This window comes from Ostrea edulis, chromosome 8, assembly GCF_947568905.1.
Source record: "Ostrea edulis chromosome 8, xbOstEdul1.1, whole genome shotgun sequence".
Lineage (NCBI taxonomy): Eukaryota > Metazoa > Mollusca > Bivalvia > Ostreida > Ostreidae > Ostrea > Ostrea edulis.
In genome coordinates, this window is record NC_079171.1 from 54,836,449 (window position 1) to 54,851,193 (window position 14,745).

The 14,745-nt window shown below is 34.8% G+C and overlaps 1 protein-coding gene across 1 annotated transcript in view; it reads right to left on the reverse strand.

The window, feature by feature from the left end:
• LOC130049203 (multiple epidermal growth factor-like domains protein 10) overlaps positions 1-7,857 on the reverse strand; it is a 33,137-nt gene extending 25,280 nt beyond the window's left edge. Inside the window, exon 1 of the mRNA XM_056146489.1 lies at positions 7,761-7,857. Coding sequence (XP_056002464.1) covers positions 7,761-7,815 — 55 coding nt within the window. The 5' untranslated portion in view covers positions 7,816-7,857. The remainder of the gene's footprint in view (positions 1-7,760) is intronic.
• Positions 7,858-14,745: the final 6,888 nt, after the last annotated feature.

Genomic DNA, 14,745 nt, shown 5'->3' on the forward strand with positions numbered 1-14,745 from the left:
TGACATGTTTCATACTGATTGTTAGGCCGTTCTTGGCACACTGATTTTGATTACGGATGACTCCGTTTACCTGATCAGGACATTGGGCTCACGGTGGGTGTAACCGATCGACAGGGGATGTTTACTCCTCCTATGCACCTGATCTCACCTCGTGTGTGCAAGGGTCCGTGTTTGTCCAAGTATCTATTTTGTATTGCTTATAGGAGTTATGAGATTGATCACTCTTCGTTATCTTCAGCTTTTATTGAAATAATTGCTTGTTTTCACGTTTTGTAACAGCTGATGTCAGCAAAGTAAAAATTGATTACGCAATTAGGAATTTCTGAAGTAAGAATGTATTAAACTTTGATGTTTTCTACCTTTTATCAAAAATATTTGGCAAAGAGTTATCTAACAGAAGTTGGTGAGACTGACTCTAAACAAAAATGCCCTTTTCAAATTTTGATTTACGTCTTCTTTACAGGAATGCAGAACATTTCCTCTAAAGCTGAATAACTTATATGATTTTGAAAACTAGAAATATTTTGTTAAAGGGTCATGGACATGATTTGAGCTGAAACTTATCCACCCCACCTATTTTCAATGTTTAAAATGCTTAACTAAGGTATTCCTAATGGTCAGTAAACATTTGAATGTTAGTTATTGAGGTACATGGGAGATACACAATTCACAAGGTCACAATTCTTTGTTATGTAAACTAGTTTCGGTATATGTTGTTGAGATTTTATAATGTAATACGTAATAAAAGATTATTGTGAACAGAATTGGAAAGTTCTATGTTCCATGTCTCTTAAACAAAAAATATCTTGTAAATCAATATAGAACATAGATTGCTCAGAATGTCATTCTAAACAAATTGCTTCTTCATTTCTTTTCCCTTTTAAGGAACTGCAGGCTCGATCATTAATTTGAATAACCCAAATAGATTGATACTTATAAGTATTTTGTTAAACATTATAGAACAAAAATGTAAACAAATTCAAGACATATTTTACGATATCAATTTTTAGGGGCCATCCCATTCAAACAGGAACCAAGAGGAGTCGAACACATTTTATAGATATTTAAAAACATAATAATTTCTGAAGCATTCCTGGCGCAAAGTTGTTTGTTGTATCCTTATGGTATATTCGGGGGTCCATGTTTGCCAAACTTTGTTTTGTATTGCTTATAGAAGTTATGAGATTGATCACTGTTCATTATCTTCGTCTTTCTGAGCTCCATTTTTTTGGCACGCTGTTTTTGGCTATATTTAGCTCCAAAATTTCATAGTTATTTCGGATTTCAAACATTTCGGTTGAGCATCACTGAAGAGACATTATTTGTCGAAATGCGCATCTGGTGCATTAAAATTGGTACCGTATAAGTTTTACATTATCCTACCTGACGAGTGATTAGAAAGGAAATAAAGTAATTAAATATTTTGAAAAAAGGACTGTAAGGAGAAATGTTAGATAATGAAATACACGGCAGGGTTAAGGTGTCCGGAGTGAAGTTATAACAAACATCATAAAATGTACATCGGTGCACTTCACACTATATGATGTCACAGTATAAAAGTACGTCATGACGTACACGTCTATAGTTGTATCACGGGGAAACTGTCATGATATTTTCTCGCTATTTACTTCCGTTATCTAGTGTTCAAGCTGTATATCATTGCTTAAATTACTGTTCGTTATCTTCACCTTGCATATGTTTAAATGTTTGTCAGATGATTTCCCCCAGTTTTCTTTGATAATATATAAGTTTCATATTTGTGTATATTGTGTGCACGAAACACTGTAAAGGAATGTTTTTGACCTTGAAATCGCCCATGATGTGTATAGTCATTTGAAATCAAATAAAAAAAAAAACGAACACATGTACATATCGACTTGGCACAGGTGAAAGATGACGATATTTTATTTCGATCAAGGCATACTCTTAAAGGTAATTAGTTGCATATTTAGGATTTGGATTCGGAAGGTAAAACATTTTGACTCGTTCAGATACGATTTAGATATGAATGTGGAAAATGCCCAACATTTGAGTTGAAATTATGGCAATGGCTATATTTAAAAGGATATTGTACCAATCTTTATCACGTTTTAAATTTACCATATCAATGTCGACCTATCAAGCCCAAACTGCACATGATTTGAGTGTATCTTTCACCTTTGCCAAGGTGATAAACAATTAAAAGTCTAACGGATAAAAATAGCTTTACGTCACTTGTATGACGACGTAATAGTTAAGCGAAGGATTTCCCCACGGGATAAGATGCTTGTTTATGTATTGACAAACAAATTTTACTAAAAATATGCTACGCTTGGAAGAATTTTACTTTAATATGAATATGCTGTTATTACTTGTTATTTTCCCCGGGACACCTTAACGCCGCTGTGTAAACACTTCCTCGATAATAAATGGGAGGGAATATCAAGAAAGTACGTCAATATCATCAAAGAGTACGGTTTAGCTCACTTGAACTTTGATATTATGCATAATATATTTCATACAGGAATGTTATGACGGCCTTTTCGACGCTAATATTTGATGAAAAAACAGAATGAATATTAGGGCGAGGTAGGGGATCTATAGGACTCAATTCTCGTTTTCTTTTTGAGTTTGTAAGGGTGAAGATAACGAACAGTGATCAATCTCATAACACCTACAAGCAATACAAAATAGATAGTTGGGCAAACACGGACCCCTGGACACACCAGAGGTGGGATAAGGTGCCCAGGAGAAGTAAGCATCCCCTGTTGTATCACTTGTTAGATTAAGGGAGTCGGGACATCTGTCAAGTCCCTATTTCTACTGTCATTGCACTAACGGACAAAGTGCCCACTAGTTTATGAAAGAAAGTGGTTGATGATAAGCGACATTGTTGATTCACTCGGATTGATTTTGACATTTTCCGTATCTTCTAGGCCCTTCACAGGTCGATTGACTACCTCTGTGGTTGTAATCTATGAAGATGAGGTGGGCGAAATATCATGGCAAAGTAAAGGACCCCATGGGCTATCATTTCCCATTATCAGTTTGGAGTTTTAAGGGCACCACCCAGAGGCTCAAAGGGATAGGACAGATTGTGAGTCCCCATTCCAAATCTTTCATGAATAGAAATGCTTCCGGTGAGTTGTGAGATTGATCACTGTTATTTATCTTCAATTCACATTAGTTGAGAAACATATTAATGATATAACAGATCAGTAAACTTTTCAATACTATTTTGGCGACACATTTTACTGGCATCTACGCCTGGTAATTTTAGCTATATGCACCGTCTTGATCAATCTACAATTGAACAATACACAATCTACAATCTGCACTCATATAAATCATTTCGGAATCACCCTTCTTCTACGCTTAAAATAAGTGAACTTACCTTGATTTAACTACACATGACAAGGCATTATGATGAGAAATAACACGGTGAAGTTCGTCGTATGTTTGGATTGGAGTCTAAAAAGCACTTACTACGCACATGTCGAAGACGATATGAAGATGTTAGCTGTACAACTTTGAAATCGGAAAAATCGAGGTAAATTCTTGAAATAAAAAAACCAATATATGGATGCCTGAAATTTTCAGCAATCAAAACAGACAACAATTACGGTGTTTTATGCATATACACATTACTTCAGTGGTAGTATTTACAGATCATATTCGTAATTGTTTGTTCACATACTACAAGTTTAGCCGACATTCAGTGTTATAGACACACATGTATATGTTTGATACCTGACAATCAAGTAGTACCACTCGTTTTTTTTAATACATGTAATAATAATTTATACAAGTACAGACAGGTGTCTAGGCAGTAAAAATGTGTACAAATGCACGTGTGGTTAAAGTAATTTTCATGTTCTGTGTTTACAGCCACATTTAATTTTATTAATTGACATACTAGAAAAATAAACTTGTATATTTTCTCTCCAATCATTCTGCATGTTATTGTCCAGGTGTTGTCTCACTCTGAATGAATGCTGCATGCCCACATTTTTAACACGTGTTTGAGACTTTTTTTTATAATTGGAATGTTCGTATTATGGTTGATAATAATATGAGATTATGTAGATAACATGTGTGCACAGTTTGAACAAGAATATGAACGTTTGAAAGGATGACATATCTCACAATTTTCCACATCTCTAGAGCACCCATTACACATGCACATGCAGGGTAGTTCTCATAAACTATCAGGCATTAATACACACATATATTGGCGGTATTTTCACCTAGTTAACATGGATTTCTTCAAAATGATAGATTGAATAAAGTTTAGAGGAAGCATGTTGTAATATTGCTACGTAATATGAAATGTGATTGTTTTTGTGTTATCCACATATGATCTTGAGCAATTAAACGTACATTAATATGTTATAATATATTTCATAGGGAATTTTCTTTTTTTGCTAGTTAGTACCCAAGGTGACAGCTATATTGAATCTTGTGGAAGGTGAAGAAAACGAACAGTGATCAATCTCATAACTCCTATAAGCAATACAAAATAGATAGTTGGGCAAACACAGATCCTCGGACACACCAGAGGTGGGACCAGGTGCCCAGGAGGAGCAAGCATCCCCGTCGACCGGTCACACCCGCCACGAGCCCTATATCCTGATCAGGTAAACGGAGTTATCCTCAATCAAATCAGTGTGCCAAGAACGCCTTAACAATCGGTATGAAACATGTCAGATAGCATTTGACCCAATGCGAGGCTGTACCGACGAACCAGATCGTTATAACGACCATAGAATTTGCGAAATGCTGACTTCAATCGAGACAATACGCGTGGGCAATACTTGCCTCCATAATATATTGTACATAATGATCAAACTAAGATATCCACTGGTTTCACTAAGTGACGTAGGTCGTCATCACCTGCTGACTACACTTTACGTCCGTCATCACTGTACACAGAGGTCAAATTGGATATTCACTGATTCCAGTCAGTGACCTCGATTAATATCTACGTATGTACTTCTTAACTTAAGTAAATTGTCAGTTTTTTATATAAAATTATTGACTGCCAAAATAACATTTAGTCTTTGTGTTTAATAAAAGTTTTTAATAAAAAAAGGATAACAAATAGTTGGATTAAGAGTTGGTTAAATTTTACATTGAAGTATTGTACAATGTGTATTTAAGATTTTAGTCTTTCTACCTTTTCATGGTCATGATTAAGTAATGAAAAGTATGCGAGTGTACAGGGGTGCATGTAGAGTGAAATATCGATATTCACTTGGTGAACTAGAAATTGTACACACTGTAGCCACTTATCTTTACTTTTAATGATAACACATATATCACCCCCTCCCAAGTAGTGAAGGACCATGTGTTACTTCCGGTGTTCCTATAACTAGTTTGATGGCTTTGTTCTCTACACATTTTGTTGAAAAGGTCATTTTTTCTAAAAGGAATCTAACTCATTAAAGTATACCCACGGATTATTTTACGTACATAGTGATACAATTTAAATATTCATTGCAGAACAATACTTTCGTAGGTATGCATATAATGTATGCCACCTTCTGTGCATAATTGCAAGACTAAATGTTGCATGGGTCAATACTCCTACCCAATCGCACTACAATAGAAAATTACGGATAAAAATAAACTGGAAGTAAATCACTCCATGACATATTTATCTTTTCAACTAGGAAAGGTGAAGATACCGAATTGTGATCAATCTCGTAACTTTCGGGGGAAACGTTTTGTAGGTTTTTAGTGCTCTCTCTCTCTCTCTCTCTCTCTCTCTCTCTCTCTCTCTCTCTCTCTCTCTCTCTCTCTCTCTCTTCCAAACTCAATACTAAACCCTAGGTGATAAAATAATCATCAAAGTATTTTACATTTAGCATCTCTTTCGTTTGTATACTGTAGGGTCAATCATTAAACGGGAAAACGGTAAAACCAGTGTACATCCATAAAGTTAGAGGAGGGAGAAGAGAGATGCAGAAATCGATAGAGTAAGAGATGATGTCTTTTTTTTATTTCAGTCACAGAACTTTGATTATGTAACCATGGTCTTCTTTACCAAATATCTAGGTATTATTAATTATATAGTGTATTTTGTATACTCCAATTGAACAAAAAAGTGAACATGACTGTTCTCGTTTTTAATTTGATTGGTTTTGATGGGTTTTTTTCGTTTAGTGTTAGTTTCCTTTCGTTTCGGTAGGGTTTATTTCATTTTATTGTGTAGATTATAGATTACCACTCACACGTCAAGGGCCACTAGTGTAAATATAATAGATACAATCAGATTAATTGAAAAGTCCATTATCTAAAGAGATGAAATCTCACTATGGACGATACGAGTGTATGTTCAAGATTTAACATAAAAGATTTTGACTGATATCTCATTATTCTAAAGTCATGCATCACATATTTGATAGAAGAATGTAAGGATGGCCTCTTCAACGCTAATATTTGATGAAAAGACAGACTGAATATTAGGGCAAGGTAGGGGATCTATAGGACTCTATTCTCGTTTTCATTTTGAGTTTGTAAGGATATCACTTGTTAGATCAAGGGGATCGGGACATCTGTCAAGTCTATATTTCTACTCTGTCATGGGACTAAGGGATAAAGTGTCCACTGGTTTATGAAGGAAAATAGTCTATGTTAAGCGACATTGATTCATTCGGATTAATTTTGACATTTTCCCTATGCTATAGACCAATCACGGATCAATTGACTACCTCTGTGGTTGTAATGTATGAAGATGAGGTCGACGAAATATCAGGGTAAGGTAAAGGACCCCACGGGCTATCATTTCCCATTTTCTGTTTTGGGTTGTAGGGGTACCACCCAAAGGTTCCAAAGGATGAGGATGGATTTTGACTCCTTATTCCAAATCTTTCATGGATAGAATTGCTTCCGGTCAGTTATGAGATTGATCACTGTTCGTTGTCTTCAATTCACATTGGTTCAGAAACATATTAATTATATTACAGCTCATAGGCACATGTAGGGTAAACTTTTCAATGCTATTATGGCGACACAAATTACTGCCATCTACCCCTGGGGAATTTAGCTATATTCACTGCCTTGATCAATCTACAATTAAGCAATACACAATCTACAATCTGCAATACGCAAACTCTATTTGCAGGATGATAATAAAAAAATTCGGAATCACCCTTCTTTAACGCTTGAAATAAGTCAAATTACCTTGATTAGAGTATTTTTATACTCCAATTGAAAAAAAGTGAACCTGACTGTTCTTGCTTTGTTGTGATTGGTTTCGATGGTTTTTTTTGGTTTAGTGTTAGTTTCCTTTCGTTTCTGTAGGGTTTATTTCATTTTGTTGTGTAGATTACAGATTACCACTCACACGTCAAGGATCAGTAGTGTGAATATAAACAATACAATCAGATTATCTAAAGAAACGAAATATCACTACTAACGATACGACTGTAGGTTCAAGATTTAAGAGAAAAGATTTTGACCCACATCTCCTTATTCTAAAGTGATACATTTAACTGTATTTTCCATTCATGATTGCGTATTTATTCAGTTATGTTCATTTAAAGAAAATGTTAATCTTTGGATCATTGATTTATCATATGGTAATATGCATTACAGAAATGCGATATATTTCGATACAGTATCAACTATTTACAAGAGTGTTTTCATTTTAACTTGTTTTAAATCGATTCATTATACACCATTATCTTTATCGTCGATATCTAGAATAGTCTGAAATGAAAGTAGTATCCTGCTGTTTGTAATAATTATGATAAGTAATTTAATAAACATGTACTTACCATATCCATATGAATATAATATCTGTGAAAGGAGGATGATAATAAAAACGTCCATTCCCGAATTTACGTTCCTGATTGCCAGTATAAACACCAGGAAGTGTTTAGTATGTTTTGAAATCAACTGTATAAATAACTCTGGAACGAGTGCACTGTGTTTAAAGCTGTAAACTTAACAAATATAATCATGTGTATGCATTATACATTTTTAAGCTTTTCAAATTGATCTTGCATCGTTAACTTAAAATGTAGAAGACGATCATCGAGGTGTCAGAATTGTATTAGTTTTTTATTACTTTTGAAGGTATTCATGATTAATTTGAAAACAAAACAGAGTGGCTACTATCTAAATGTATTGTGGTAACTGAGTACATATGTAAATACCTTCATTCAAATGTGGAGGCATGCGGAAAGAGAAGTATCAGAAAAAAGGTATTGTGTTGAAACCTGAAGGTTTACTTCCAACCAGAATTTATTCTGTTATTGCATTTATCTTAAATTCTTAAAGGTTATACAGATGTTTATGATCACTACGCATTTCTCTTACTTGCGAATGTTCTCTCTCCTTTGATAAAGCTAATATAAGTGTGTGATTATCTATAAAGTCATAGACTTAGATAGAGAGAGGATCGACGTAGAACGGAGTCCATACATACGTCAACTATAATCAGAAGCTGTATTTCTTTTATTTGTGGGAGACCACATGGCAACAAACGTTGAGATAATGAAACGAAGTTTATGTAAACCTGACACGGCAAGGTTCCAATTTACACACTTCAACACAAAATCACAGTCCTGATATTGTTTCTGAACCATGTCAGGTGAAATATTTTTTGTATCTTCATTGAGATTGATTGCACTGAGAGTTGCTGCTCGTTAATCTATATTTTTCTATGTCTAGTTGAAAATTCGCTTTTCTTTAAAACGCAGCCCAACAGGTTGCAGTTTTACGGGAAGAAAAAGTTCAATAAAAACGGTTTAAAAATATGGGTTACTGGATAAGACGGAAGTACACCCTATAAGAGGTTAAAATATTGGTAATGCGTGGCAGTAGTTCTTTTAAAATGATTTCAATGTATGGTCGGTGAGATTTCCAATTCACGGGAATCAGTTTGTGTGTTTGTTTGTGTTTTGCTGTTTTCCGCCACACTTAACACTTTTAAAGTTATTTTGTGGCGCCCAGTTTTTATTGGTGGAAAAGAGAACACAGTTAGAATGTACCTGGGAAGATACAAACGACCTTCCGAAAGTAAACTGGGAAACTTTCTCACTTACCGGCGCGAGCGGGATTCGGACCTGCACCGACCAGAAATGAGAGGCCGTGTGATTTTGAGCGCGATGCTTTAACCACTGGGCCACGGAGGCCCCCGAATCAGTTTGTAATTCATTGTAATTCATCGATCAGTTGTAACAAAAAAGCTGCAAAATAAAGTGAAATCAGTATGAGTCAGTCACATCAAAATACATCCTTGTTCAACAATGAACTGATTGATATACCATATCTTTATATCTTACCTAAATCAATTCGTAAGAAGAAAACAGAAGAAATGTCTTTTACGTCTCACAGAAGTCTGACCTGTGGGTCATGTAGCATGTATATCAACAATTATACACCTTTCTCTCGTATAGGCACGACTAAATCTTAACAATTCAAACGTGCAAAAAAGATTATTACTCATAATATTGTGTATTGTATTTCATGATTTAGTGATATTTCAGTTGCACCTTTTCCCCTCTACACAAGAGATCGTGACTTGTAATAATACCCTATTATTATTTTTAAGTTCCTTAACACGAAAGACACGAAGTGGCAAATCCTTTTACATTTTTCTATGTGCGTCAAATATACGTTAAATCTCTTAATAATCTATGATTGGTATCAAGAGATATATTTTCTTTACATACTCTGTGGTGATAACGAGATAATTATCTCTTAATTACGAGAACAAATGTTCCCCTAGATAGAGCTCTGGTTTTTTACAAAAGCCAATTAATATTAAGGAATATTTCTTAAATCACAATATGAAACCCTGTATCAAGAAATATTATTTTGTACTTATGCATGAAAAAAATGTATCAATTAATCAGTTAATTTCACACTTAAATGTGTAAGTAAGAGGTACTAAAAATAGAAATCTACAGTACGTAAAAAGATTTATATACAGATATGCAATCATATACAATGTTATTCGGGATAACTCGCTGCCAAGTGTTATTTATTCCTAGTAATCATTTCAATGAAAGCAACCATTATTCATATGAAATATTTGGTAGATTATCCAATATCATTAAACTCTAAAAATATATTAACTTCTAGTAATTTGATATTAAAAACGGCGTGCAGCGTGTGATCCAATAATGGTGTGTTATTTTTGTGAATAGATGAAACTATGAGACTGAAAATGAAATACATTATAAACTGCTGGCTAAAACTGAAGACGTATTGATCACTGTTTTGTCTTAAGACTAGTTCGTTGAAAATTGAATTTATGAGCAGATGATCTGTGTTATTGTTTCTGTCATTGAAATTAACACGCAGATTAAAACCCGAATCGAAAATGAATGCAGAGTATGACAATCAATGCATATGTAAGTGCACAAATTGAACCATTCATGCTAGAGATTGTGACGTTTTAACCAAAATGCCATTTTCTTAAACCGATAATTTATGTTACAGAATTTAGATTTCATGAAATGAAAAGTTGAAAATAACGAACATTGATGAATCTCAAATATCCTATAAAGAATACAGATTGAGAGTACTACACATTCAGATCCCTAGAAAAAAATCGGAGGTGGTGGGTCAGGTGCCTATGAGGAGACTGCATCGCCTATTGACCGGTCACAACCGCCATGAGTCCTTCTGTAAAGCACGTAAACGAAATATCCTGTAATGAAATTAGTGTACTAAGAGTGTACTAGCATTTGGTATGAAACAAACATCCGACCCAATGACAGGTTATCATCATTCTAGCGCTAAGATTCCTCATTTCCACCAAGTATGACAGTTTGTTTATTGGTAAGGTGATACTAATATTCATCAGAAAACCACATATTGTCAACGATATCAATGTTGTCTGCCATGTACCAAGCAAACTCAAGTTTTGAGGTTGTTTGAGATTTCTTCATTGACATAATTATACGAGGGCAGTTCGATATGTAATGTGTATTGTACCACAGCGCAATGACGCTTTGCACGATTTCGTTATCTTCACCTTTCATGATGATACTTTTAAATAGCTCTATTCAATACCTTTACAATGATAGAAACACAAGCCTTCAGCTCCACATAGTTTTAAACTTATAGTCATTTCAATAGAGCCAGTCGATGACCATTGTTGTGAAAATGGTTGGGAAAGGGGTTGAGAATATTGAAGAAATTAGAGCTTATATAAAAGTTTGCACAACACTTGGTCATTCGGTAATGCAGATGTTTACTGAATTAGGGGATGTTTATGGGTCTGATAAGGCATCTTATGAGAGAGTTCGTTGGTGGAGAAAGAAATATCTGACTGGCATATACTTGACATACTTGGCCGACCTGTGACTGTAACAGGCAAGGCAAATGTCTCAAAAGTCAGGGAAATAATTGAAAGTGATGACTGATACACGATTTGTGATATTGTCAAAGCTGTGGGCATAACCCTATCGCGGGTGCATTTCATTTTGAAGCATATTTTGAAAGTACGAAAAATGTCTGCCAGATGGATACCGCATATATTGACAGATGACCAAAAACGAGTACGAGTACAAACCGCTAAGCAATTGCTCAAAACGTTTCCCAAATTCAATCAAAGACAACTTGTAAACATTGTAACTGGTGATGAAACATGAGTTCACTATTTCGAACCAGTAAGAAAAATGGAAACAAAATATGTCTAACTAAACTCGGTAGAAGGCCTGTAGTTGCCAAAAGAACCAAAGCACATAGAAGATTCTTTATTGCATATTCTTCTCATGCGATTGTATAGTCGTAAATATTCCGGTGTCGAAGGATAAAAGTGTTACAGGTCGGTATTACCGAGATGTTATAGTAAAAACGCTTAAGAAATATTATCATAAACGACGACCTGTATCAGGATTTAGGCATGTTCGTCTACTTCATGATAATGCTCCACCACATACATCTGAGCTTGGGAAGCAATTTTTGAAGTCGGAGAAGGTTACCATCTTGTCACACCCACCATAATATCCAGATTTATTCCCATGCGACTCTTGTCTTTTTCCAAAACTTAACAAAGTACTTAATTGGTCGTCGTTACAAATCCCAACAAACCCTTAGCCCAGCCATCAGTCAGTGCCTCCGAGGTTTACCTAAATCAGCGTCCCGTGACGCATTTAGCAAATTAATTCAGAGATTGAAATGATGTATTTCAAACCGCGGATAATACTTTGAAACGATGCAATGTTCATTTTACTATTTGATTCAGATACTTTTCAGACATCGTACAATACACATTGCATATCGAACAATCCTCGTACACATGTAATATGAGGGAAAAGTCATACCGTAAAGTTTCAGATTTTCCCCGAGTCCAACTGGAACGAATTTATTGTTCCTGCTTCTCAGAAGCCTTTCAGCAAGCCCATTCTTCGGAACCAATCTGATGATACATCCAACATTCAACTAGCCTGTTGTTTATGAGTTGGGGAAGTACAATTGTACAACTTCTACAGCTGTGTGATGGAGATAGTGAGGTTGAGCAAACAATAAAAGTTTGATAACATCACAGCATAATGACGGTGTTAACGTTATCCTGTAATTACTTAGGCATAAAAAGATGAAAATGAAATAGGTTCGGTAACTAATGACAATGAAATTGAAAATAAAAATAATAGCAGGTATATACGATAATAATGTATTTGCAAATTATGTAAGCAAAAACATTTTATTGGTTATATTTATATTTTTATGTCTTATTGAAAAAATAAACTAGAATGAAGGTCTAAAATATCGTATGATTGACCAATTTGTGACGTTAAATGGAACAGCCAATACTCTCTTTGACCTTGATGACACTCAATATTTAGTAATGATTTTGCAGGCAGGTGGTACTAGAAAACCGGATCGAATTAGTTTGCAACAAACATGTATTTATTGCATGATAAAAGCAATTTCAATTTCAAAAGAAATATAAGAGAAAAGATTCAGGGATTGTAAAAATAGCATTTTAACGGCCATACAATTTGCGAAATGTTGAATTTAAACGTGAATATCGAAATACCTATAACATCAAATTATTTGTCACTAGCTCGTCTCGATTTAAAGATCAATCATGCACATAACATGTTATAGAGTACCTTATCAGTTTAAATACACCCATCATATGCAAGTAATGGTGGTGTATACGGAATTGTGATTTCAGGATTGGTTTGTATTTTAGTGAAAATCTTCCGATGTTTGCATGTGCTCGGTGGTAGTTTTGTATAACTTGTTTTGTGTATATTGACGCACTAGGAAGTAAGTATTTGACTTGACATTTGTATGAAGCATTAGTTATCTGCAGATTGTCAATTTGCACCCATACAATTTATTGTCACATGTTCTTAAGTCAGTTCTACTAGTTTTGTCAATCATAACAGTTGGCATAATGTAAAACATTGAATACCTAGGAAAGTTGTTAATTGCATTAAATTAGCTGTATGTTACCTTTTTATATCTATATTCTGTTGAGATCAAACTGTAAGTATGAAATAGTAAAATTTAAACCAGTTGTTGATTGTGCAAGCCCAAAATCTCTCTTTGTCAAAATTGTCTTTAGTTGGCATAGTTTGAAAAGTGGATTGGACTTGATACCTAAAGTTATCTATGATGGTTCTCTTTTGTAACTTTGTGTTATTATACTTTTACAGTTTTCACCCTCACTGGAGGAGCAAATGCACAATATCTGAAAGAATACTTAGTTATTCACCAGCACAGTAATAACGGAAAAGTTCGGCCACAGATATTGGGATAATGCCCCAGTTATTTTTGTTGTTTTTAAGAATCGTAATGATGATTGGACTTTTAGATAGGTTGTAAGCTTGAGGAATTTGATGAGACTGTGATTGAACCACCAAACACATTGATGACATTACATGATTAACATGAATAAGGATAAGTTTATTTGACATCCATGGAACTAAAAAAAATACTCGATCCTAGAGTCGCACAAGAATTACTCTAATGCACCTTAGAAATTGAGGAAGAGCCTCTACAAAAATTTGTAATATATTAATCAGAATCGGAAGATGAATAAGAAATACATTGACTGTGAAAAAAACATTCAAAATTTGCTCAAATATTATGTCCAGTTTATCAACCTCCTATCTAGTCTGCGAAGAATTGTTGTCATACAACTATTAATTCTGATCAGTATCTTATTAATGTTTGGCTCAGCATGAAAGGGGACAAAATGCCAATATGTTTTTGATGAAGTTGCTTACGAGATAAGCGTTCTACTTAGCGAGCATTAAATCTAAACATGGCACATTGTGCATTTGGCTTAATAATTCTTAATGTGAGACGATGGTAGTACGTTGTTGAGGTTTTGCCCTCTAAAACCTTTCCAATTGATGTTGGCTAGTACGTTTAGGGAGATACCTTCTGGTCTGTCCTGTGCTACAATGCCCGTAAAGTATGGGGTCGATGTTTTACCTGTAATACTTGGCTTGTATCACATGAGAGTATACAATGTGTATGGAGATGAATTTTGAGGGTTGTGGTTTGGGTCTCAATGTGTGTGTGCGCATATGTGGTTGGATATGATTGTCGGCGGTAGTGGCGGTGGCGGTGGGAGGATGATGATTTGGCTCAAACTATTGGTTTTGGATGTATATGAATATCCCCGATAAACTAACCCGGTTGCCATGTCAATTCGAAAACTGTATGACCGGGAGTGGAATGAAAGAGCTTTTCTCAGAACTCCCCGGAATTGGAAAAAGTTTAATAAGCGTGCCATTCGACTGATCAAGCAATGGATTTGTTTGAGGCTTTAAGCTGTAGATA